Raw genomic sequence first — 26,782 nt, forward strand, 5'->3', positions numbered from 1 at the left:
GGCTCATTTCAGACATCACCCATAGGTTTTGAGTGACATCATTCTTAGGCTAAATTCATAACATATAATTCCGTGGTAATAATGTATGAGTTTACTAAACTGCGCAAAGTACTGTAAGACTGTTTGGACATGTGAGAGAAGGCTGCTGGCTCTCTAATATGGAAAAACGATATCATGGCAAGTGGAGTCCCAGTATGCTTACTAACTTCTGCTGGACCCGTAAGAGGGATGTTCCTGAGGCCAAATACAAATCATTTTTAGATGAGTCATTTCCACTGTGCATATATATGTACTGCAAATGTATGTATATGTATAGTGTAAAATTCAATAATGCGTCACTCATGATAGGGAAATTCAGATCAAATATTTAAATTCAGCACAAAAAAGCTGCAAAATTCACCTATTTTGATTCAAATGAGAAAAAGAAAAGATTTGTTATCATTATGGTTTAGAGCAGAGTTTAACAGCCCGCTCCTCGAGGATCCCCAGACGGTTCACGTTTTTGCTCCCTCCCAGCTCCCTGGCAGCATCTGACAGGAGCAAAAATGTGGACTCTTTGCGGTCCTAAAAGATCGGCTTGAGAAACACTGATTTAGAGAACCAGAGAAGCACATAAATGTATCATCTAGCTGAAGAGTCTGATATGAGACTGGAGTAGTTCCCCTCTGGATCACCTGGCACGGACACAGTAAAACCCTCAGCACCACGGTATGCCGGCACGGATACAGTAAACCCTCAGTACAGCCGTAGGCCGGCACAGACACAGTAAACCCTCGACTCCGCAGTAGGCCGGCACGGACACAGTAAACCCTCGACTCCGCAGTAGGCCGGCACAGACACAGTAAACCCTCGACTCCGCAGTAGGCCGGCACGGACACAGTAAACCCTCGACTCCGCAGTAGGCCGGCACGGACACAGTAAACCCTCGACTCCGCAGTAGGCCGGCACGGACACAGTAAACCCTCGACTCCGCAGTAGGCCGGCACGGACACAGTAAACCCTCGACTCCGCAGTAGGCCGGCACGGACACAGTAAACCCTCGGTGCCACAGTAGGCCTGCATGGACACTGTAAACCCTTGGTGCCACGGTAGGCCTGCATGGACACTGCAAACCCTTGGTGCCACGGTAGACCTGCATGGACACTGCAAACCTTTGGCTCCACAGTAAGCCTGCATGGACACTGCAAACCCTCGGCTGCGCAGTAAGCCTGCATGGACACTGCAAACCCTCGGCTGCGCAGTAAGCCTGCATGGACACTGCAAACCCTCGGCTGCGCAGTAAGCCTGCATGGACACTGCAAACCTTTGGCTCCACAGTAGGCATGAACATAGCGAAACCTCAGCGCTGCGGTAGACTGGCACGGACACAGTAAAACCCTCAGCGCCACGGTATGCCGGCATGGATACAGTAAACCCTCAGTACAGCCGTAGGCTTGCACAGACACAGTAAACCCTTAGCTCCACAGTTGGCTGACATGGACACAGTAAACCCTCAGTACCACGATAAGTCTGCACGGACACGGCAAACCCTCAGCTTCGCAGTAGGCCTGCACAGACACAGCAAAGCCCCGACTTCCCAGTAGGCCTGCACGTACACTGCAAACCCTCAGTTCTGCAGTAGCCCTGCATGGACACTGCAAACCCTTGGCTCCACAGTAGGCTTGCATGGACACTGCAAACCCTCAGTTCCACAGTAGGCCAGCAGAGACAGAGTAAACCACTGGTGCCGTGGTAGGCCTGCGCGGACACGGCAAACCCTTGGCTATGCAGTAGGCCAGCATGGACACAGCAAACCCCTTGGCTCCACAGTATAGCAGCCCGGACATGGTAAACCCTCAGTGCCGCAGTAGACTGGCACAGACATAGCAAACCCTTGGTGACATGGCCTCACCTGCAGGTTGACGTCGGCTGCATGCTCCAGGAGCACCCGCACCACGTCGGTGAAGCCCTTGTTGACGGCAATGTGCAGGGCGGTGCACATAGAGTTGTTCAGGAGATTCACCTTAGCTCCCTTGCTAAGCAGCAGCCTCGCAATCTCCGCCTGGTTCCTGCACAACACCGGGGGGGGGGGGAGGAGGGGTAGCGGGGAGGTAAGCAGAGGCGACTACACTGAACACCAACAACTGCTCACGCCACCTATTGGTGGAGAAGCACATGCTAAACCAGCAGATGGAGGAGGATGTCAATGTTAGAGAGAGTGGAATTATGGGATCTCTAAAAGTGAGGGGATGTAAACAAAACATCCACCCACCCACCCAGGGGACAGCAGCCTCCTGTCTCGTCTGACAGGAAGCGGTGGTGTTTATTTACTGCTCCTCCGCTATCTAAGGTCATTTTGGTGACCCCCCCCTCCTCATTTAAGCCACCGATGGCCCCGGGGCCGCGTGACAGGCCCTCACCCGAAGGCTGTGTAGTGCAGTGCGGTGTCGCCATCCTCGTCCTTCACCTCGATGTTGCTGGTGGCCTGGAGCAGGACCTTCACCACCTCCATGTGGCCTTGGTGCGCAGCCACCTGCAGCGCCGTCTTACCCTGGTTCTTAATGTCCACCTGCAGCGCACAGGGAAACACAGCAGCTGTCAAAGGTCTGGCCACACCTATTGGAAATTACAGTGGCCCCAAGCACAGCTCAAGGTCACGTGATTGTGACAGATGACCCGGCGCCCCACAACCCCCCGACCTGAACCATGCAGAAGTGGTTTGGCATGAGTTGGATCAAAAAGTAATAGCAAGGAAGCCAACTTGTGCCCAGAACTTGTGGAAACTCCTTCAGGACTGTTGGAGAAGCATTCCAGGTGGCTACATCTGGAAGCTGGCTGGAAGAATGTCAGGAGTCTGCAATGCTGTCATCACAGCAAAAGGGGGCTATTCTGAAGAGTCTGAAATCTGGAAAATTTCATGGTGAACATTTCTCTTGGCTATATTTCACATGTATTACTTTGTTGCCTCAAAGCCTTTTACTATAAGATGAATAACAGTTAAAATAGTGTGAAGCAAACATATACAGCTATGGGAAAAATTAAGAGACCACTCTATATTTAAACAAAGCATTTTTAAACCCTGGTTGACACACACACACACACACACATAACCATTCACACACACACATAACCATTCACACACACACATAACCACACACACTCTCACACACAAGCATACATACAGACACACACACACATAACCACACACACACACACACACACACACACCGTCCCACTGCCTCTTATTTTAACCTGATTAACAATCTCTAACTCCATTCCAGCAGAAATCACGCGGGAATCGGACCACAAACCAAAGCAGAGTGAGATGTCTGGCACCGAGCAGCCTGCTCCTCCAAGAGCAGATGGCCAGTGGGGCCGCAGCCGGCTGCACCACCCAGACGCCCTATTCCCTGGCAGCTCTCCCAGCGTCACACTGCACATCTGCTCAGTGCGCGGCTCTGTCCGGCTGCACCACCCAGACGCCCTATTCCCTGGCAGCTCTCCCAGCGTCACACTGCACATCTGCTCAGTGCGCGGCTCTGTCCGGCTGCACCACCCAGACGCCCTATTCCCTGGCAGCTCCCCCAGCGTCACACTGCACATCTGCTCAGTGCGCAGCTCTGTCCGGCTGCACTTCCACACCGGCAAGCTGCTGGGCCGCCCGGCTCTGGGGCTGAGCGCCGTTTACTGCCACGGCATTCAAACAAGAGCCCCTCAGTGTGAAGGCCCCTTACTGGAATGCGAGCAGCTCCATCCACCACACATTTCACAGCAGTCCTGTATACCAGCCCTGCTTCCCTACTGAGCTGATCGTTTGATTTCTGACAACCTTTTAATGCCATTCAGAGGAAATATTCCTTGCTCTTTCTCTGCAGGGAATGTGATGTACAAAATGCCCCCCCACACCCCAGACCGTGGTGACCTCAGCAGGCCCACCTTGTCAGCGTGTCTCTGGACCAGCTCCCGGACCTTGGCAGAGTTGCCGTGAGCGGCTTCGATCACCAGCCTGCCGGGGTGGTCCTGCTCCGTGGACTGGGAAAGCAGCTTCTCCAGCACCGAGATCACTGTGCCTGAGTGGCGGGAAGGGGGAGAGAGACCGGGGCAAAGGAGAGATGCAGGGGGGGAGAGAGACCGGGGCAAAGGAGAGATGCAGGGGGGGAGAGAGACCGGGGCAAAGGAGAGATGCAGGGGGAGAGAGAGACCGGGGCAAAGGAGAGATGCAGGGGGGGAGAGAGACCGGGGCAAAGGAGAGATGCAGGGGGGGAGAGAGACCGGGGCAAAGGAGAGATGCAGGGGGGGAGAGAGACCGGGGCAAAGGAGAGATGCAGGGGGGGAGAGAGACCGGGGCAAAGGAGAGATGCAGGGGGGGAGAGAGACCGGGGCAAAGGAGAGATGCAGGGGGGGAGAGAGACCGGGGCAAAGGAGAGATGCAGGGGGGGAGAGAGACCGGGGCAAAGGAGAGATGCAGGGGGGGAGAGAGACAGATCAGGTTGAGAGAGGGAATTTTTTAAACAACATCCGCCTGTGTTTACAGAACCGCTCACGGGCTCAGAAATGGAACCCTGTCATTGACATTGTTCTGTGGTCGTTCAAAGCCACGGGTCAGAGCAGAACAGCGAGGTACCAGGAGAATGAGTCAAAATGCCACGCCTTTGCCACCGCAGAGAGCCCACCCACCCCACCACAGGGCGAATCCCGATGCAGGGCCGAGGTCAGGTGACCAAGGAGGCCATGCAACCCCCCCCACCGAGTACCAGAGAGCAAACAAGCAGGTCGGAAGCATGCGTGTAAAGTGGAGGATGAGGTCCGGCAAGCACATGCAAGAGAAAAACAAAAAACACGAAAAACAAAGGAGAAACGTTAGCATTAGCATCAGCATCTGACAGGCCACATGGCGGTACAGGGAGCACTGCAGAATAGGACGAGAGGGACATACAAAGCTCACTGGATGAGGAGGGAGAGCTACGGTGGCAGGCGCCGCCCCCTGGGCCCGCCCCCGGCTTCTTACTTCCTGATTCGCTGGGATTCTCGGCCGTCATCAGGTTGGCGTCCACCTCCACCGGCTGGGCCGACAGGCACGCTGGGTTGAAGGTCCAAGTCTGGCCACCGAAAGCCACACGGAGGTCGCCGTCGGCGTACACCTTCAGCACCTTGCCCACCTGCCCCAGAGCCTGCGGGGGGGGGGGTTCAGTGGGGAAAGAGGGGCGATGGGGGTGGCGTATCAGTTAGTCACAGGCCCAAACCGAGCCGCGTGTTGCATTTCGGCGCTGAGAGCCCGAACAGCCAGCCGTCCCACCCATGAAGCAGTAAGTACACGTTAAGCCGTGATGTAATGCAAGGGACCCAGACGGGGTTATAAGAATAACATAAGAACATAAGAACTATACAAACGAGAGGAGGCCATTTGGCCCATCGAGCTCGCTTGGGGAGAACTTAACTAATAGCTCAGAGTTGTTAAAATCTTATCTAGCTCTGATTTAAAGGAACCCAAGGATTCAGCTTGCACTACGTTATCAGGAAGACTATTCCATACTCTGACTACACGCTGTGTAAAGAAGTGCTTCCTTAAATCCAGTTTGAAATGTTCTCCCGCTAATTTCCACCTATGGCCACGAGTTCTTGTATTTGAACTAATGCTGAAGTAACTATTCGGTTGAACAGCATCCAAACCTGTTAAGATCTTATAGACCTGGATCATGTCCCCCCTCAGTCTCCTTTGCTTGAGGCTGAACAGATTTAGCTCAAATAACCTTTCCTCGTATGACATTCCTCTAAGACCAGGAAACATTCTTGTGGCCCTACGCTGCACCTTTTCTAAGGCCGCTATGTCCTTTTTAAGATATGGTGACCAAACCTGCACACAGTATTCTAGGTGAGGTCATCTAACCCGGCAGACTGCGGTTCGAGGCTGTTACTCAGAGTCTCTGCTGCATCTTCCACAGAATCACCAAGCCTGTCTGTTCCTTGGAGACAATGGGGGCTTCCCGTTCCATGGGCAAAGGCAGGGGGGGCCGGAATAAGCCGTCCCAAGCGATCTCGGGCGGGTTTGGGGAGGGGGCTTCCCGTTCCATGGGCAAAGGCAGGGGGGGCCGGAATAAGCCGTCCCAAGCGATCTCGGGCGGGTTTGGGGAGGGGGCTTCCCGTTCCATGGGCAAAGGCAAGGGGGGCCGGAATAAGCCGTCCCAAGCGATCTCGGGCGGGTTTGGGGAGGGGGCTTCCCGTTCCATGGGCAAAGGCAGGGGGGGCCGGAATAAGCCGTCCCAAGCGATCTCGGGCGGGTTTGGGGAGGGGGCTTCCCGTTCCATGGGCAAAGGCAGGGGGGGCCGGAATAAGCCGTCCCAAGCGATCTCGGGCGGGTTTGGGGAGGGGGCTTCCCGTTCCATGGGCAAAGGCAGGGGGGGCCGGAATAAGCCGTCCCAAGCGATCTCGGGCGGGTTTGGGGAGGGGGCTTCCCGTTCCATGGGCAAAGGCAAGGGGGGCCGGAATAAGCCGTCCCAAGCGATCTCGGGCGGGTCTGGGGAGGGAGGGGGGGGGGGTCACTCACAGGCGCCATGCTGTCTGTCCACTCGCCGTGGCCTGACTGGAGTCGCTTCACTGTGTCGATGTCGTCCAGGACTCGCACCAGGTCGCCGATCCCAAACGTGTTTACCTGCCAGGTTTTAAAAGAAGGGCAGCATTATGCTGAGCAGTGGGGTGGAGAGAGAGAAAAAAAAGCCCACAAACTGGTGGGGGGGGGAACGGCAACGCACACATGACATCAGCAATATGCAGAGTCATGCTAATAACCGGCGTTCCAGTCTCAGGCATGCCCCGCCCCCGGCCCCCCCCAGAGGAAATGACACGGATACAATCTGTGCTCAGCTAGAGCGACCCGCGAACAGATGAACAAGTACAAATACGCATCGACAGTCCAGGAAGCTCTCACAGAATGACAGCCCTGCAAACACAGTTCGCATCAGGAACTGTCAGACACGCTCCATGTTCTTCCATGTGCTGTTATAGAACCACAACTGTGAAGGGGAATCTGCCTAAAATGAGGAAATGAACAGCAGGGGGGGGGCAATGGTCAGAGATCCTGTAGACTTATTGCAGGAGCAGGGATATTTCACCTACCTTCAGCATTTAAGTGCTTGGAAATATCAGGCAAAGGTAAGGAGATGTACACATGCACATGATTTGAAAATGGCTCATTTAAATATCTACAATTTTACAGATTGACTCCCTGGACATCCTTGTTTCCAATATCGTTAAAAAATTCTCCAAAAATGGATAAAGCCCCACTAACTCATTTACATATGCAACCAATCTTGAGTGCACCTTTCTCTGTGTCCGATTCCTACAGGAATATGTACAAGTCCATATTCATCACCAAAGCATCAACTGCTGGACAATCAAACATTTTTTCTGATGCAGCAAATGGGGAAAAAAATTTCTCAGGAAAGCTGCGCTTGAAAATGCTATGCTGCCGCCACAGCGCCCCCTGGTGGAAAGTTTAACAGCTGCTTACCTTGGTTAAGGCTCCTGGGTGGAAAGTCCAGCGGATATTATTGCTGTACTGCACTCTGACGTCCCCTCGGTCTGTGATCCTGTGCACCATCCCTATTCTGCAGATATACTGGGAGAGAGAATGGGGGACATGTTTCAGTGGAGTCCCGCTTGGCAGTCAGCTTCACTGCCTGGGGACGGGAGCGTGCAAGACTGCAGCAGATCCCACTCGGCCTAGGAGACGCCTCAATGCCAGGTTACTGTTAGAGAGGCGTCACAAGACCCCCCGGCATGTCCACTGCTTCCCTCCTGAAGTGGTCCAGCTCCTCCACCAACTTACTAGACATGTAGTCCTTCTCTGCCATTTACAAACTTCCTTCCACTAACAAGAAATGAGTCCAGGTCTATCCAATGTTAAATAAATTCTCTTTTCACAGAGCATCTGGCTCTTTTTTACTACTTTCTGTTTGCACTTTGTGTTACTTTGTTTTTGTTTGCATGATGTCCCGTTACAGTTGCTTTGGTATGCACTGCATTGTGTTACTTTGTTTATGTTTGCATGATGTCCCTGTTACAGTTGCTTTGGTATGCACTGCATTGTGTCACTTTGTTTTTGTTTGCATGATGTCTTGTTACAGTTGCTTTGGTATGCACTGCATTGTGTTACTTTGTTTTTGTTTGCATGATGTCCTGTTACAGTTGCTTTGGTATGCACTGCATTGTGTTACTTTGTTTTTGTTAGCAATATGTTGTGTTATACTTTGTTGTTTGGGTTCCGGGGGTTGGGGTATGTTTTTGTTGCAGTTCGCTGCATTATATTTGTTTCTGCTGGCACTACATTGTGTTACACTTGTTTGTTTGCATAATGTTGTGTTACATCTGTTTCTGTTTGTACTTTGCTGTGTTATATTTCTCGGTTTATAATCTAACTAATGATCTCTACACCGACGCTACTCAGGCCCCGACACTAATGATCTCTACACCGACGCTACTCAGGCCCCGACACTAATGATCTCTACACCGACGCTACTCAGGCCCCGACACTAATGATCTCTACACCGACGCTACTCAGGCCCCGACACTAATGATCTCTACACCGACGCTACTCAGGCCCCGACACTAATGATCTCTACACCGACGCTACTCAGGCCCCGACACTAATGATCTCTACACCGACGCTACTCAGGCCCCGACACTTGGCGTCCACCTGGCCCCACCCTGGTATACGCCAGATGGGACCCGCACAAGGCGTTGCTGAAAAACGTCAGGCGCCATGTCGCCATCTTTGAACCTATCAGCAGAGTTTTACGAGTTGTGCAGCGGGTTTTACAGCACGGCACACGGGCTGGGTCGCTCTGATCCTGGCACAGGCTCGGCAGCTCTCTGGCAGGAAGTGGACGGCACGCTGCGCGGAATTCACTAGAGCTTTTCCTGGGCCTTTCATCTCAGGAAATTTGCTCCGAAATGTCCCCAACCCCCCTGTTCCTTGCATATTTGTTTACTCGCTGTCCCTTTTGGAGGAATAAGCGATAAATACCATTTGGTGTGCCTTTAAAAAGCTGCTCTTGGATGTGCTGTGCGATGGAGGAGGGGGACATGCGGAGGGCAGAGAGATAAAGGGGCATCGCCGGTACCTCGGCCATCTTGGGGTTCCAGCCTCCATGCCCCTCCTGCATCTGCCTGAGGATGTCCACCTCCAGAAGACACTTGACTTTGTCTCCCTGCTGGAATGTATGTCCATCTGCACTGTCCTGCCTCTGCAGCTCTGCGTGCTCCCCTGCGCACACACACCCACGCATGCGCACACGCACGCACAGGCAAACGCACACGGCCACACACACACATGCAAACACGCACACACAGTTGAATCAACTTTGTAATCAGGCCGGAGCAATGCAAAAAAAAAATGTTAAAAACACACCACCAACCATCAAATCAAACCATGCGTACCCAGCTTTGGGAGATGATCTCTGTAGTAATAACCGCCTGCTATGTCCGACACGTACTTGAGGTCCACTTTCCCCTTGTGGCCCATCCTGTAGACGTTGGTGGTGCCGTTGGACCAAGTGACGCTAGCCACACTCCGACCGGACTCTGTGTCCCAGCCGCGGATGTCGATTACCTTGCCGAGCTTGCCCTCCCCTCCTGGGTATGGAGAAGAAGAAGGCTTATGGAAGATCAGCAAGAAAAACAGCAGGACACAGACGTGCTTAAAGTGACGCTAAAATACCGAAATAAAGAATGATAATTAATACAGGATAGAGGTACCAGCACCAGTAGGGGAAAAAAACACAGATAGTTTGGGAGTAAAAGGAAGGGTGGCCCTTGTGTGCCCCCACGCAACCAGCTGGCTCCCCCCACATCCTCCCCGTCCTGGGGGAGGCGTGGCCAGGGTGCGGAAGGCTGGCGTCACGCTGACGGCAATCGAGTGTGTTAATGATCCACACTGTCACGTACTCGGGGCTCGCTGACCCTGCAAACAGCGGTGGCCGTCTTATATATAACCCAGGAGTCAAAGCGCACTTAATATAAACCATTCTGAAAGAAAAATGCTTAAACGTGTTACTGCATTTGGTGGCTTAGGGAGGGACGGAAGCTGAGGTGGATTTAATTAAAAAATAAATGTCTAAACAAAGCCTGAAAATTAGGACACTGGGAAGCGAAGATCTAGTGCAGCACCCTAAACACCCAGAACAGCATCAGTGCCCACAGCCCTGTTCATTTGCACCGAAACACGACAGTGTCCGTTTTGCAGACGCTGGCAGGTCTGGACAGCACATCAGTCCTCCGGTGACCTTTACGCAGGGATGCCCACCTCACTGACACAGCTGGAGGGGTTCAGGCTAAGAGCCTCAAAAGCTGCACGAGCAGGACTTCGGCTGCTTCTGCCCAAATCAAAAGTACCGTACAGATGGTGCAGCTCTTAGCTCAGCCTCTGACACCGAGCAGCCTGACGTAAAGCAGGACTTGGGCTTCTCCTAAATATTTAACCTCTTACATAAGGGAAAGGGGAAAAACAAGCCCTCCAGATCCCTTCTGGAGAAGCTGCCCCCCCCCCCCCCACCGCAAGAGGGTCTGTTACTGCAGAGCTGCCAGGGGCTGAAACGCAGCCAAGCTGAATGAGGTCAGTTTAAAAAAATAAATAAAAAAAAAAAAAAAACGCACACAGTGAGGATGTGAAAACTATGAACATCTAACAACACACACAGGTCTGCCCTACTGCACACAGCACGGACACACCTATCACCTGCTTCAGGTGCCATTCCTCTTACCCACAATGATGAGTGGCAGCTAAACTATTTCCTGTAATGACAATAAACCATGAACGGGGTTTCCCTGGTAAAGGGCAGGAGGAAGGTCCATACCGACGCACGCAGCAGAAAACAAAGAGGGCTGTGACTATGACCAATTGACCCAATGTGCAAAGCATGGACATTTTGACTCATTCAGCAAGGACAGCATGAAAATAGGGACAGAGCACCGTGACACATATCACCGGGACACACATCACCGGGACACACATCACCGGGACACACATCACCGGGACACACATCACCGGGAACGCAAGCGGAATGACACTGGAGTTCACAAGATGAGCTTAGCAGCATAATCTCAATAAAAATAAAAACACACACAAGTTCTCCCCCAAGAAATCCGAGGATAATACGCTGGACATATGATGAGGATATGATGGACAATGGCAAGCGGCTGCTGGTTCCTGAGATTTTTCTTTTTGCCCTGGGAACTCAAATTGTTGCATCTCAACAACACTTCACAGAGATGACACTTAATGGTGCGAGTCAGTGTTGCAGGAGTGGAATGCGAAGTGAACACAGATGTGGGGCGGGGGGGCGGACGGTGTATAAACACATTAAATTGTCATTAGATAAATACTGCTACAGTGCAGACGAAGCCAGAGAAACATTCACCAAACGCTTCCACACAACACCTCTATAGCAGTTAGAACACTGTGGTTAGTATTATCAGAAGTGGAAATTTCAGGTCCAGAAGGTAAAAATCCAGACCGTGACTTAGTTTCAACCAACCAGCTGAGCAGTTTGCGACTCTGACTCTTTATGCTCAGCTAGTTGGTTGAAACAAAATCGCTGTCTGGATTTTTACTTTCTGGACCTGAAATCACTTATTAATCATCATTATTATCATCGCTGCTGTGCTTCCGGCCGGCCCTCCGCTCACCATCTTGGTTGCCCCAGTCCCAGTCCGGTCCTCGCACCACCTTCACTCCCTGGAATATTCCCTTCAGGATGATTCTGGAGAGGTTCTGTCGGGGTGGTAGGCTCACACTGCGGAAACAAAAAAGTTCTGGTCCTCAGCTAGAAGATGGGTCAGATATAGAGCAGATACGGCATGAATGATGAACCAAGAGCTTCCTTCCATTACCACGGCTGGAATTTCACTTTTTTCCCCCTTCACTGACAATCACCAGCTGCAATCTTCCACCCTGAACACAAGCAGTTTCTGTCTCATTTGTACAGCTACCTTTCAGCTGATCTTCCCTCCCCCACTCCACATACCTCTTGACTGCTCAACGTTTTCACCAAATTGTACAGCTTTTTTTTTCCCCCTTCATCACCCATCTCACTGTTTCCAGTGCAGCTTGGTCGACATGCATGCATTCAAAACCAGTATACTGTGCATTCCTCACAAAAATGTTCATCTAGGTACTGCACCATCACAGGAACACGCAAGGCCAACGGACCACACTGACAGGCGCGGCTCTGCGCCTCCGACTGTCAGGGGCCGTTTGCTCCGGTTCGCTGCCCCTGGCTCAGATTACATGCTTTTACGTGATATCACTCTGACACATAGCCTCTCTCACAGACTGAGCAAAGTACGCTGGTGTTCAAACACTGTCGACACCTGACATGATGAAACGGACAAGAAAACTACGCAGACAAATCAATACAGACAGATAAACGCGAGTACAGGTGGGGGGGGGGGGCATTATCCTTAAAGAAGACCTGATTTCTGCTTACTTGTTAGTATGAAACAGTCTCCTAGTCATTTGATTCGGGTGTTAGGGAAACCTGGTCTTAACAGATTAACCAAGACTGATAACTGATACAAAACCATTTTCTTGCTATAATAAAACTGGACACGATAAGATGCAAACTGATTCCTCAATTTCTTGAATTAAAATATTGTGATTTTGGACACAGAGGCGACTGAGCGACTGACAGAAAAAGCTAAATGCCAAAGAATAAAAGCTGCAGCCGCTCACACAAGCAAACCTACCTTATGATAAAGATTTGATCTGATTGCTGAGCAAAGGAGCCGCCGATTCCCATGCTTGGTCATTTCCGTGCCGGGATCCATCCAAACCTCAAGCCACAAAGCACAGGCCCCCAGGCCCCCTCACCATGATCCCTCCCCAGGACTAAAAGGAGCTTCTGCTGCATTTGGCTCGGCCTCGGCTTCTGAGGATATGAGGCGCTTCAAGCTCCAGGAAACATTAAGTTGACAGAGTGACTTCTGGGAATCCAGGCCACAGATTCTTCAAGAACTCAATTCGTTAGTGGCTTACGGTCAAAGGACTTTAAATCCTGACGCCAGCGAGACACTTCACCCAGGATCCAGACGACAGGCTGGCGCTCGTCTAAATAGACCCAGTTACCGAAATCCTTGGCTGCCCGAGCGTCGTTAGTGCACCGGGGGCATGTAAGACAGGTAGAGCCCCCCCCCGCACGCTGGATGCCTGCATAAACCCAGACGCAACAGATGTCCCCAGGAGCTTGTCATCAACTAATTCCTTCCAAGCTTCCACCTTGGCACTGGTCCTTCAGATTTGGGGATATCGACGCGTGTACTGGGTGTTCAAAATACCACTGCGGAGTCGGAGCACTAGTGAGTGTCGGGACAGACGGTGCCATAAACAGGGTGACAAGTGCCCTCTGTAATGTGGGGGGGGGGGAGGCAATGATGCAATCAAGACAACGATTAAAAATCATAAATCAGGAATGCTGAGAAAGAACGAGAACATTCTGATGGCTCATCCCGGCAGGAACCGAAAACACGACAGAGCTGTGAATATTCTCGTCAGTGTTTGATTCGCCAAACTTTAGGGAGCTAACAGAGGATGATACTTGCCTTTGAAATAGAGTGTTTACTACTGACCAAAGAGCAGAGACCGCAGCTACCAACATGCTGGAAGGCAGCAAACGAGGCCCTAAGGGGCCCCGGGCCCCAAGTGTTGAGTACACAAGACAGTGAACCTTAAAAAGGTTCCGGTTATGGAGGGGACTTCTTAAGAACTGAATGTGTGAAAGACAGGCTGAGAAAAGCGCCAAAAACTGGCAGATGCCAGGGCCTCCCGCAGCCTGATGGGAACACCGAACGCTAACAAGCCAGCACATCCCGGGCACATCCCGGGCACATCCCGGGCACACTCACGCCAGTCCCACGTGCTTCTGCCAGAATCGCTGCGATTTTCAGATGCTAATTTGCACCACACAATTTCTTTACGAATTAACTGAGGTTCCACTTGCAAAAAAAGAAAAGAGCACAGCAGCATGGTTCAGTGCATGGCAGGCAGGTCCAGGACACACAAATGCTGACATGTGATCTCCGCCCACTCTGCTTTTTCCATGACAAGCTAAACGGGGGGGGCATGACAGCCGAGGCCCTAGTGAAATTCCCCTTCCACCCTCCAAGCAGAGGTGGGGTTAGCACAAAAATAAGCTTAACTAGGGTTATTTTTCTTCATGCGTACGCAGGCTGGATGACGTCTCTGAATGCAGGTGCCACTCGTTACCCAAGGCCCACTTACACATTTCAGTTATGCCATTTGATTTTTGTAGGGCAGGTGTCACAATATAACGCAGAGCGCGTGGGGGGGGGGAGGGGGGGCAGGGGTTGTCAGAATGCAGACACAGGTTATTTTAATGCCTGCATATGGAAACAGACACATTTTTTCCCCTTCACTCATAAATGCAGCTGACTTTTGGCTTCCACGAGCAACCGGATGTGACTCAGTGCCCTGACAGACAGAAAAACATGACTGTCGAGTCTCTGCTCATCCTGGCCCCCTGGGGGACCCTTACTGCCTGTGGCGAACACAGAAGGGACTCATGAAGGCCTCCCTCTTATCAGGATAACAGCAGCTGTCTGTGTGGCACGATCCCCGCTCGTCGCTTTGAAAACCCAATGGCAGACAGTGCAGCCGCATCCCTCCAGCCAAAGGCCGGCCCTGATTGTGACACTTCCTGCAGTCGCACAAATGGCCCTTTTACTCAGCATATCTGAGTGACGCTCGTTTCGGCAGGCCCAGCAGTGACACGAATCACAGAGAGCAGAGGCTGAGCGGGAGTCCGACCCCGTCAGGGCACAAGGGCACCACCTGTCCTGCCATTAAAAACCTAAAAGGACAGAAGCAAATGAAGTTCAGCCAACAGATAGTCTGGATATATAGACACCTCCTAGTAAGAAATAACAGTTTGTGTCCAAAGGAATGACTGTGAATGGGGGGGGGCATGAATATCAATACAGAGCCAAAGCCTTTGTGACAGGGCCTAAGAGCTCCATGTCTGGCCTGATTAATCAGCTGGGAGGTTTGTTTAGCCTGCCCCCCCCGAAACATATGTGTCTCCATATGCCACGTGTAATGCTTCTCACTCTCACACATGCAACACACACAGATATGCATGCATGCACGCACACTCACACACAGACACTCACAAACGCACAAGTGCAGAGCCTAACCCTAACCCTAACCCTAACACCTTCCGTGTATGTGCTCAATGACAACCCGCAGTCCGAGGAGGTAAACCCCCAAAGCGGGAGGCTCTGGATCTCCGAGCACCTACCGATGGATCAGAACCCAAAGCAGACAAGCGGGCCAGTATCAGAGGCCGGACACACAGGAGCCATCCCGATTCCTCCGCAGTAATCTCTCCACAGCGCTGATCGCACGGCTGTTTCTCTCAGGCCTTAAATTTATACCATCAGTTAACAGGGTTAAAATGGACCTCACAGATACAGGGTAGCATAGTATTATAAAGTTATATTGGTGCTTCATGCCACCTGGTGGAAGGGGCGGTGAAAAAAACGACGTCGCCGATTCAGCAGTTTGACCCACCTGCTGCATGTCAACCCAAAACCCGATTTGATCCCCAGATCACCGGCAGAGTGTCTGTGCATCCGAGCAGCCAGGACCTAGAGATGCAAGGACCCACATCTGATCAGGCTCATTAGGAGGACGCCAAGGAGGAAAGGAGGGCAAGATTACCGTGCGGGGAAGGAGAAAGTTAGGCCCACGTGTCTCACTCTGCTGTCAGCGGCAAGAGGATTCAGCAACACTGCACACAGGCTCTGTGAAGGACCGGAGATGCTGAAGCGCGAGAGTCACCACGCTGCTGCTTTAGAACCAGCCAGCCTCCCTCGACAGCTGGCCTCCTGCTAGGAACGTGCAAGAATCAGTCGTGCTGCTAATAAGAGGCACAACTGAGTAATGCCACACGGAAGTAACTGAGGCAGCTAAGCAGAGACTCAGCGCTCTGGGGCTGGGCTGCCGCTCATCCGTCTAAAGGTGATATACGTACAATGTGCATTACAGGGTGAGCTACCCCAAGAATCACCCCTGAAGCTATGGACAGAGGTACGCCGACGACAGAACTCTACACACTGAATCGCTTTTCTTATCCTAAGTAGCACTCAGAAATTAAACGCAATCTGACTCCCTGACAGTTCCGGTTCCTGCAATTAGATTCGGCAGGGGAGACGACATTATATCGGTGATGTGGCTCATTGACGGAAGGTGACAGGTGATGCCATGGAAATGGATTATCGATGTGAAAAATCGAAAACAAAGACGCAAGGTCTTTCTCCCGGTGGCTGCTTGCGGTGCGTGATGGATCGCTGCAGCAACACGGTGTCTCCACTTAGCTGGAAACGTGACATGGACCTTCAGAGATTCAGGTGCGCAGGGGAGACTGACACAGTAATGGTTTCAGAAGCTGGTTCCTCCTACACACCCCTGGAATGTGTCACACCTCAGCGGAAACGGTCACCTTCTGCGTCAGATGGGACCGAACGGTACCCGGAAACCACAAACCATGAAAGACAGGCTTACGGGCTGCCTGGACAGCATGTTTTAGAAAGGACAGATTGCACGAGCTCTAGCGGCCTCCAGTGGCATCATCATGTGACCCCTGTACCTGCAGCAGCTTGTCAGCGAAGGGGCCACGGTGCCCGGCCACAGGCCCTCGTAGAGGCTCGCGTCTGTCTGTCCTGGCAGAAGCAGCCACAGAGCCGGGGCAGCGAGAGGCACTTGTGCCACAGCACGCGAATCTATTTTTGTGCGGCACAAACACAATCTGGCGGCACTGGGCATTCGGCTTCCAGGAACCCCACGCCGGGACTCGAGAAATCAACAGAAGGTGGCCCAGGGGGGGAGAGTTCACTGCGTTTGGGGCTTTATTACGGCCTCTTCATGTTTTTCCAGCATTATGTAATTCTCATGGCAGAGGGCTTTGGGTGTGTGATATTAAGTATGTTAGAATAAAATCCAGGCTGAAGAGAAGCTAGAATTTTTTTTAAACATTTAAGACAGGTCAAACAGGTTACAGCGACCCGTCCAATTTGCCAGCTGCTTATCTTGTTCACACCCATCTCCGAGTGTGAATTCAAAGTGAATGTTTAAAAGCACTGAAGAGCGCCACATACTGAGAGCCCAGCCCCGCGCTCCTCCAGGCCCAGGCCCAGGCCCAGGCCCAGGCCTGCGCTCCTCCAGGCCCAGGCCCAGCCCCACGCTCCTCCAGGCCCAGGCCCAGGCCCAGCCCCACGCTCCTCCAGGCCCAGGCCCAGCCCCACGCTCCTCCAGGCCCAGGCCCAGGCCCGCGCTCCTCCAGGCCCAGGCTGTGACATTATCACATTCTCTCAGAACAGGTAAACACACGCAGATACAGCCATCCATCTGTCTAGGGGCAAGACTCCTCTGCTCCCCAACACTACAGCAACAGACCCTCCCCCAACAACGAACCATCCCGAAGTAACCCCCCCCCTCCCCCAGTTTCCTAAGTCACTGGGGGACAAAAGCTCTGCCAGCGCTCCACGAGATGACCCTGGCAGTGAGTGACTCCACAAACATGCTAGCACAGAGCTTGGCGTCTCCGCCCGTCCTTGGACGACTCTGGTACATTCTCCGGAGCTCTGTCATCGGCTTGTGCAGTTACAGTCACACCCGTAAGCATTTTCACTGGCTGGTTTAGGCGGCCCGACTAAACCACCATCACTGTCAATATAAACAAAACATACAGCTGTAAGAAGGAAAGCATACAACAGATAATCAACATCTCACAGACCGATGGTCTGTGCTGACGGTGGTGCGTGAGTGTATGTGGTTCACAGTGATAGCGCAGCAGTAACAACAGCAGGATGTGTTATTACGCTGCAGTACTGAGTCAGCCTCCCATGTCGCTCACTGTAAAGAGCAGCACCAATCAGAGCCATCGAGCGGCGGTAAGACCTCAGCCTCGCCGTCTTCTCATGTACCTCGGCCCAAACACTGACCACCTGTCGCTCAGCAACCTCAGGCCCGGATGTCAGGAGTTGTTAGGCATCAGCGGACCACACGCAGTGCCGCAGGTAGCCGTGGCGATGGGCACCGTCACGGCCTGGCACCCGCCAAACTGCTCCAGACAGACAGCCGGAGAAATACAGGGGTCAGAAGGGGATGAAGGGTTGGGGGCGTGGGCAGGGCTGGGTCTGACGAACGGCACGAGACTAGATGGGAGCGTGGGCGGGGTTAGGGTGAGATGGGAAGCCATGGGGCCCGCAGTCATCGAGGCTAAAGAAACAAAACGGGCACTCAGTTTTTATTTAGTTATTAGTAATATTAGTAATAACTTATAGCAATAAGGCGCAGCTGAGGTGAATGAGCGCATGTCCCTGACAGCAATGAGCGGCAGCCTGACAGACCACGGGCACAGTGTCAGCGCAGCTCGCAAATGCACGGCCCTCTCAGCATCCATCATACTCACAGCCCATCGCCGCCACACACACCACCCGGGCTCCGCAGTAATAAACGTTAGAGTGAGGCTGGCCCCCTGAAATTCTCCAGAGACCAAACTCGGCTCAGAGGATCTTAACTCCTTGACCTTTATCTCACTGTCCCCACCAGAACAAGAGTTACACAGTGCAGAGCAATTAGCTTCTTTCAGAGTTAATAGCTTGTCGCAGCTAAGCTACAGCTCAATTAGTGGGGGGGAGGGTTTCCCGACTCCTACTAAAACGACCCTATCGGGTTTAGGAGAGCAATTTGACATTTTGCGAATGCTCTTTGCGGAATGCTGACTGGGATTGGAAAATCACCATGGTAACCTTTGTCCCGCACATTAATTGGGGTACGAGCTCCTTATAAAGCCCGAAGCCTTTTGTCCGCGATGAGGCCACTTGGCTCTGCTTTGCACCCCCACGTGGCCTGGGGGGGGGGGAGGTTTATTATGCTTTATTATGCAGGGGCAGGTTTCTTAGTTGCTCATCAACTAGCAATTAATTTACATGAGAATTTACACTGGAATGAGCCAACATCCAAATATCAGTTGGTAACGCTTCACATTAACCGCACCTTCATAAGTCATTCATAGAACATTCATAAGCAGTACAAGCAGAACATTCATAAGTACACCTTAACATCCTAACCTGCCTTAACATCTTTAGTATACCTCGATAACTAACATTATACAATTATACAAGTGTAATGTTTATTATCATATAATGTTTGCTGTTAATGTATATTAAATGATCTTTTTATGGTTTGTTAGGATGTTAAGGTATACTTACATGCTGCTTATGAATGTTCTATGAAAGCATTATGAAGGTGCAGTTACTGTAAAGTGTTACCTAACAATTGGATATCACACAATCCGGAAACCAACCAATTACAGAGGCCTTCGATGACAAAGCTGAAAGAATCAGTCAAGGAAACCCACCCCCCCGTGACGTGTGTCTTATGACCCGGCACACAGAAAACCTCTGCGGTTCATCTCCAGTCTGAATCTATCTTTATCCCGCCCCCCCCCCCCCATCCTGCACCAGGCTTATTTGTGAGTAATTGGGATATGAATTATTTATAGCTGGCATGCTAACCTGCCCATGTGCATCCACAGTGACAGCAGCCCCCCCCCCCATCCCCGGGAGCGCCGAACGCCCCTGTGCTCCTATTTAATGAAGGACAGGGCTGACCCAATCAGCCGGCCGGCTTAAGAAACCTTCTTCTCGGTTAAGTGAAAAAGTAGGAGGTACTGAAGTGAGGGTTGTGGGCAATGTTCCTGCACACGCTTCCCTGGCGACGCGACGGACGGTATCCACGGAGACGGCTCCCCATGCTAATTAGGTAACAGAGAGAGAGAGCAGCGTCGATACTGCTGATGTTAGCTGCTGCGCAAAGCAGGGCACTTTCCTGCCCACTGCAGCCTCGGAGGTCACTGTGGACAAGAGCGCTCACTCAGTGAGGGGGGGGTCACAGCACCGTCACGCATACCCAGGGAGATAAAGACACAGATTTAGGGGGTTCGTACCAATCTAAAGATGTCCTGCGATTCTCACTGCCAGCACTTCCTTGGTCAATCCTCCCCAGACAGACAGAAGTTGGTTTAGCCCAAAACAGCAACTTAACAGGTTACAGTTTCGCAGCTTGCTACAGCAGTGGCACTGTTTTACAGCAGCAGTGCTGAGAGAGTGTAGTACTGCAGGCGAGCGAAAAAGCGGCTGCTTACGGTTGGGAGTGCGCAGTCTCGTAGCGCTCGAAGGCGTGGCTCAGGTCGTGCTTGTTGTTCATGTAGCACTGCGTGCACAGGTCGTAGTCGAAGCACACCTTGCACTTCCAGCGCATGCCCATGATGCCGTGCTTCTTGCAGCTGTCGCAGATGATGTTGGAGTGGCGCACCCCTGCGGTGCGAGACGGGGAAATCGGTTAGGAGGTGGGGTCAGGAATCACGCAGCAAGGACCAAACAAGGAGAGGAAGGAGCGGCATTCAAGCAGGAAAAGCAAGGGGAGAATTTACCATCGTTTGCCATGTGACTGAACTTGGCTGTATTACAGGAGGAGACGCATCAGTGACATTCAAAGCTGCGCTGGAGGTCTATCCCTTTAACGACCAGGCCTGCGTGACGAGACGTCTGCGTTTCACCTTTGCGGGATTCAGGGCCGTGCGAACAAATCAGCAAACGAATGTTTACGAGATGGAGCTGGAGAAGGTGTCTGCCATGTGACCTCTACAGTCTGCGGAGCCGAGCCCAAAAAGGCGACGAGCGCGAGCGCGAGCTGAGACTGTGCGCGAATACGCGGTAACCGGGGCGGCGAGCCACCTGTCAGGAACAGGACCCCCCCGCTAGGACGAGCTCACGCGCACGGAAAGGCATCCCCATTAGGCAGGAAGTGAACATGTAAACGGTGCGGCTGCGGCTACCGGCTGAGGTGCATGGGGAAGGGGGGGCGGGGGGGGGGGGGGGGGGCGGCATAGCTACAGAATCTCCGACAATCTACACCTGCGGATGCGTGTGAGGCCCACTGGCCACCAGCAGTAGCTCATTAATTATGAATAGCGAGGAGTGATACTCTATGTCAGAACAGCGAGGACGCACCCCGCACAGCCGGAGTGATCGATTTTTAGGGGGTGACACGCCGGCTCCGATCTCCCACTGTCTCCTGCTGGATCACATCTGAACCCGGCCTGAACTCCAGACTGTAAGCGGCTCTCCTTCTCCCCGGCGGTCCGGGAGCATGTGACTCTCTGCCGCAGGCAAAGCCGCTCCAAATCACAGCCCCAACCGGATGAACCATTATATAAAAATGGATGTTTGATTACTAGGCAATGTTTATAGCATGAACGTGGCTCAAGCCAAAGCCATCTTCAGTTGCAGGCCGAGGTGGTTTCCCAGTGAGCTCCTGTTATTATCCACTGATTACTCAGACCTTTTACTGGACACGATGCCCTTCTGAAAGGTGTTCAACACCCCGTCTTCCATTCAGCCTGGGCAAGACGCAGCGCCCCCATGTGAGCAGTAGGTGCATTACACACAACACAGTATCTTCTGATAGCCCGAGTTCATTACCTAGGGCAGGGCTAGAGATTATGGTGGCTTATGGCCTAGTGTGAGGATCAGTGAAGAGCAAGGCCTTTGGGGGGGGGGGGGGGGTTAGGCGGGCAGTGGGGATGTGCAGAGACTGAAGGAAGTCTTCAGAAAACCAGATCGATACCGAAAGAAGCTGGAGAAAGTAACTCCACTGCAGCGAGAGATTCGGCCGATCAGACTGTGCAGAGAAGCTGCCGGGGGCCGGGGGCCGGGTCTCTCCCACACAAAAATAACGTTTGCTGAGTGTCGATACGAGGTATCTAATCAGCTCGAACGTCACCGTCACGTGTGAAGGACGCAGTCCGCAGAAGGCCCACATCAACCAGCGCTGAATCCAGACCAGTCAGACAGTTTGTATTAATACAGATAAGCCCCGAAATGAAGGAAACAGCTGAGTAAATGAGAGGCATGGAAGCCTGAGGAAAGACATCATCATCTAGGAGTCCCTGTGAACAAGGATGGCTGACAGACAGCTCTGAGTCAGCATGCTTCAAATGTCAGTCTAGTTAGTGAAGGGGTCAAGTGCGTGGTGCCATTTTTAATACTTTTCACATAAGAAAAAGGCTTAGATCCCATTCAGTTGTCTGCAGAGCAGTGGGAGACATCGAAGTGGCCGATGAGTCACCCATCACCCGGCTCCCAGGCTCGTGTGGAACTCGCCAGAAGACACCGACAGGACAGGACGCTCCTTTCTCCTTGTGAAGGGTCCAGGCAGATCTGGGAGCGTTTGGAGCACGTTTTCCTGGCATGGGATCGGTCTCGTCTTGTTGGGCAGGGTAAAGGCTCATGTACACAAAGCAGAGCGGCTGGAGCACAGCGCCACACTCACCGATCTGGGCGTTGTCGTAGAGCAGTAGGTCGTAGGCTCCCTGGTAGCCGGTACGGTAGTTGGTGCGCGTGCCGCTGTCCCACTGCACAACCACGGTCTTATCGGGCGTGGTGGTGCTGCCCTGCCGGCCCACCTCCACCACCGTGCCCACGTGGCCCTCACTGTCGTCCTGGTTGCCCCACTTCCAGTCCACGCCTCGCACCACTCGCATTCCCACCTCCATGCCGGCGTGCTGTGGGGAGCCTGCAGGCTCGGCACCACGACTCCTGGGCCTCGGGGGGGGCGCGCGGGCGTGGCCCAGGCCGGGCCGGGCCGGGGCTGCGGGGAGCGAAGTTTCTGAAGACAGCTCTGAGGAAACTGCAAGAGGAAAGACAGGCATTTACACATCACTGGGTCATCATGCACCAGCGCATCCCAATTCATCTTTAGCAAGCCAGAGCTGCACATATAGGGAAATGAAGGGAGACACATTTGACCCGGAGAGGACGATGGAACGAGATGCGGCAGGCTGGGAGGGGGCAAAGCAACGCTCAAAGACAGCTGCTTCAGCTGGAGAAAAAAAACGGAAAAAAAACCCGGGTAAAACAGCCAGAGACAAAACAAAGCCGCCAAACCTCTAGCTTTTCACAGGAAAACAAAGGACTGCTTCGTATCATTATGGGAGAGTCATTAATCAGCACCGCACGGAGGGGCACGCCCCCCTCCAACTGGACCCTCCCCTGGAACAATCAGACCCCTCCGCCATTTCACCATGAAAAAACAAGCTGGAGCCCAACAGAATCTCATCCTCAATCACGTCCTATCAAAAGTCACGGGGCAGACGGTTCCGTGCCAAGATCTGAGAAGACGACTCATTCTGGTTTGTGCTGTGCTGCCCTCAATCTCCGCAAGCCAAGGGGGCATCTTGGCCTGGTTCTAATTCAGCAGTTTCAGAACTTCCCAAATTCTGTCAAATTTTCGTGATGTTTAAAATCTTTATAAAAACATTCTCCGGCGTGCCCCGTTCCATTTGTTGTGACAAGGAACAAAGCAGTAAGCTGTTAACCCCAGAGATTTCTGCTCCGCTAGAACTCCTGCATGTGCTCCCACACACACATATACACACACACACACACACACACGCAGAACCAGACCAGCTGTAACAGCATTCCCCAGAAGATCATGACGAGTCTGACCCTGACCTGCAGGACTCCTGGGGTCAGTGCTATCTTTAGAAGCAGGGACGGCCACCTCTGCCGCGAACGACGCGCCGCAGCTCTCTGAGGCCCCTCACAGCATTCCCCCTGGAGCACACACCCCTCCACGGCTATTCAAAGCCACAAACTTTGGTCTTGTCCCCTGAAGGTGACAGTCACACTCACCCTATAAAGACAGAGGCATGTGGGTGTCTGTTTGTGTGGGTTATGTATTGTGAAAACCGAAAAAATGGTCCCCACAAGGGAAAACTTAATTTTACAAAAAACCATGACTGCAGTCAAAAAATGCCAAAGGCCTTGTATTTTGTTTGGTTACTTATGGTTCAGGTTAGGGCTGGGTAGGGGTTAAGTTTGTCATTGCTGGGATGTGTGTCCCTGTGGCAGTCATCCACATCCTGTATGTTCATCACTGGGGGCAGGACTCCAATTAATCAGAAGTTAAGGGTAAATGAGCCTGGGTCAGCGACCTTTCGACCTTCTGCTTTAGCCCCTCCCCCAGAACGTTATTGCTTGGTGCAGCAGGTCCCTTAATTACTGCCTCTCACACCCGCCACCCTCCAATCAAATTGGCTCTCTGGCTGTGCAGTCATGTCGCCTGAACACGCAAGCACCTCGCCTGAACACGCAGCACCTCGCCTGAACACGCAAGCACGTCGCCTGAACACGCAGCACCTCGCCTGAACACGCAGCACCTCGCCTGAACACGCAGCACCTCGCCTGAACACGCAGCACCTCGCCTGAACACGCAGCACCTCGCCTGAACACGCAGCGCTGCCCAGGAAGGGCACAGGCTGTGGGGATAGCTACTGGGGAAGTAACATGCCACAAATCAGTCACCTAGATGCCACCCCCACGGAAAGGCCCAGAGTGGAGCAAGTGGGGAAACCTCACGTTTCCATAGTGACTGGCCCGGCACCCACATGGGGGCTTTTCCTCAGACCAATTAAAACAGAGTTTGCAAAAAAAAGACAAACAGAGGACATAACCTTACAGACAGCTTCAGGACAGAGGATTCCTGCCGTCTTCAGAGTCACCAGCAGGGCAAATTCCAGATGAAAACTCCTGCTTATCGCTGACCTGCCTATGCCAGTACCTTTCCAGTTATGCCAGTTCCTTCAAAGAGTCCGTAAGCTTACAATTTCCCAAACCACTTAGCAAAAATATGCAGATACTGAAGGCCAGACTATTCAGCCACTGCCCACTCATACGACTGCAGTTTCTCTTTCGAGTTCTCTGAGGGCAGCATAAATGTTTCCATATGTCAAACGTAAACATTTTTAGAATGTTATTTAAAGTAGGAAGTGCAAAAAAAGAATTCTGCATAAAATTTCAGATTTCATTATCAGTGAGTACGGAATATTCTGGTAAACTCAGCCGTTTATCAACACCACGCAACATATAGTTACCGTGACGCCCCACAAACAGGTAATTCCACTAAATAAACAGCTTGTACATTTTCCCCCCCAGCACTCTATCACATGTTGCCACATTACCTGGCCAGCGATGAAGTGACATCCCATCCAGGGTGTCCCCTGCCTTCAATTCTGGAAGATGGATGGATGGAGGGATAGATGGATGGATGGTGCATTAGCTGCACCGTTTCCTAGCACTCTTTCAGAAGTTAAAGCTGTAACCCATTTATCTGGCCTCTGAATCAAACACTAGTGTTGTAGTCAAGACCGCCTAAACCGAGACCAAGACATTGCCGAGACCGGAGGGTATCAAGACCAAGACACTGCCGAGACTTGAGGGTACCAAGACCAAGACCAAGTCCAAGACCAAGACACACTAAGGCGAGACCAAGACCAAGACTGGTCGAGACCAAGACCAAGACCAAGACCGAAAACAGACTAGGGCTAGAATCGACATCACATTACCCAGATCAACTGTAGAGAAAAAAGGCATTGCTGTAAAGTGTCATTACTCGTTAAATCAAATTCATGTTATCTTTTCAATTATATTGTCCGTATGTCCATATGTCTCTCATTTAAAATCTCCCAGATTTGTCATAGTTACGAGACCTGATGGAAAATAATATTCTCAGCAATCCTCTCCTATAACCATTTTATCAGACCTCGTCAAGGGAAAGAGATGGGATGTACCAGAAAGATGTTCATATTAAGTCTCTTATACCAGGGACAGAGGCCTCGGGTAAGCTATGAATACAGCTATGTAATGATCCTTTGCTTTGAATTGAAGAGAATGAGCCTCCAGATTGACTTGCACCTCCAAGACCGTGCTTTCTAATCAATGTAAAATACCTAATTTATTTGAATTATAACTATGCTATAGACTTCGCCGACATTTTCGGACATTTTTTTGCCGATGTATGATACGATGTGTATGATGTTTGTGGACTGTGAAGCACTGGCAGTGTCCGTGGAGAAAATGTATAAAATGTAACGTTTTTGAAATGGATGCATCTGATTGGTTGCATTTGAATTGAGGCGCGTAATAAATAATGATACTGTTCTGTGAGGATGTGCAGTTTTCTCTTTTTTTCCCCATCCCATAGAGACCGCTATGTCCGAGACCAAGACAAGACCGAGACCAAATAGAGTCGAGACCAAGACAAGACCGAGACCACAAAAAACCGGTCTCGAGAACTACAACACTATCAAACACTAACCAGCTCTTAACCTTGTAACCAGCCAAAGTAAAATATGAACGTTTCACCGTGTGAAATATATTGACCTCAATGAGAAAAACACTCATTTCCAAACATGCATTCCAGAAAACCTGTTGGTTCTCATTTAGTTTCAGGTGACCTTCTCAGGTGGCAGAGCTGCATGCGTACCAGCATTCAGCTGAACCATGATGCCAACCGCAAGTGACCCCAACCAATGCTGACAATGAAATGCAAACAACCACCGTGCAAAAAAAAAAAGGAACAATGCAAGGCAACATACACAATGGATGTTGCATAAAGACACAGTCCATGAAAGTCAATATAACAATGCACACAGTATATGAAAAACTAACACTCAGATGTGCTAGAAAGCCGTCCTTTAAGACCACCATGCTGAAGTTCCCTGCCCTGCACTTTACACAGGCTCTCCATGCGACGGAAGCCAGAGCACAGACGCGGCGTTCTACACACCAGTGTGATCACCGCCAGCATTTCTAAGTCAATGGAGATCAGCAATTTTCAGAATATTAATATTTAATATTTGCATTCAAGCGGCACAGCTACCTCCCC

The 26,782-nt window shown here is 51.8% G+C and overlaps 1 protein-coding gene across 4 annotated transcripts in view; it reads right to left on the minus strand.

Annotated features, from left to right (window-relative positions):
- The window catches only part of mib2 (MIB E3 ubiquitin protein ligase 2), a 58,968-nt gene that overhangs the window by 17,305 nt on the left and 14,881 nt on the right, over positions 1 to 26,782 (minus strand). Inside the window, exons 1-12 of one of the 4 annotated variants that reach the window (XM_072713368.1) lie at positions 25,077 to 25,213; positions 22,388 to 22,744; positions 20,199 to 20,370; positions 11,662 to 11,768; positions 9,415 to 9,609; positions 9,099 to 9,241; positions 7,487 to 7,594; positions 6,524 to 6,628; positions 4,916 to 5,150; positions 3,916 to 4,049; positions 2,400 to 2,548; positions 1,892 to 2,048 (exon numbers count right to left, since the gene is read on the minus strand). In XM_072713368.1, coding sequence (XP_072569469.1) covers positions 1,892 to 2,048; positions 2,400 to 2,548; positions 3,916 to 4,049; positions 4,916 to 5,150; positions 6,524 to 6,628; positions 7,487 to 7,594; positions 9,099 to 9,241; positions 9,415 to 9,609; positions 11,662 to 11,768; positions 20,199 to 20,370; positions 22,388 to 22,744; positions 25,077 to 25,098 — 1,884 coding nt within the window. In that variant the 5' untranslated portion in view covers positions 25,099 to 25,213. Of the gene's footprint in view, positions 1 to 1,891; positions 2,049 to 2,399; positions 2,549 to 3,915; positions 4,050 to 4,915; positions 5,151 to 6,523; positions 6,629 to 7,486; positions 7,595 to 9,098; positions 9,242 to 9,414; positions 9,610 to 11,661; positions 11,769 to 12,720; positions 14,029 to 20,198; positions 20,371 to 22,387; positions 22,745 to 25,076; positions 25,214 to 26,782 lie in introns of those variants that run through there. The other 3 variants (XM_072713369.1, XM_072713370.1, XM_072713371.1) reach the window with 3 other exon arrangements.

This window comes from Paramormyrops kingsleyae, chromosome 6 (genome assembly GCF_048594095.1).
Source record: "Paramormyrops kingsleyae isolate MSU_618 chromosome 6, PKINGS_0.4, whole genome shotgun sequence".
NCBI classification, from domain to species: Eukaryota; Metazoa; Chordata; class Actinopteri; order Osteoglossiformes; family Mormyridae; genus Paramormyrops; species Paramormyrops kingsleyae.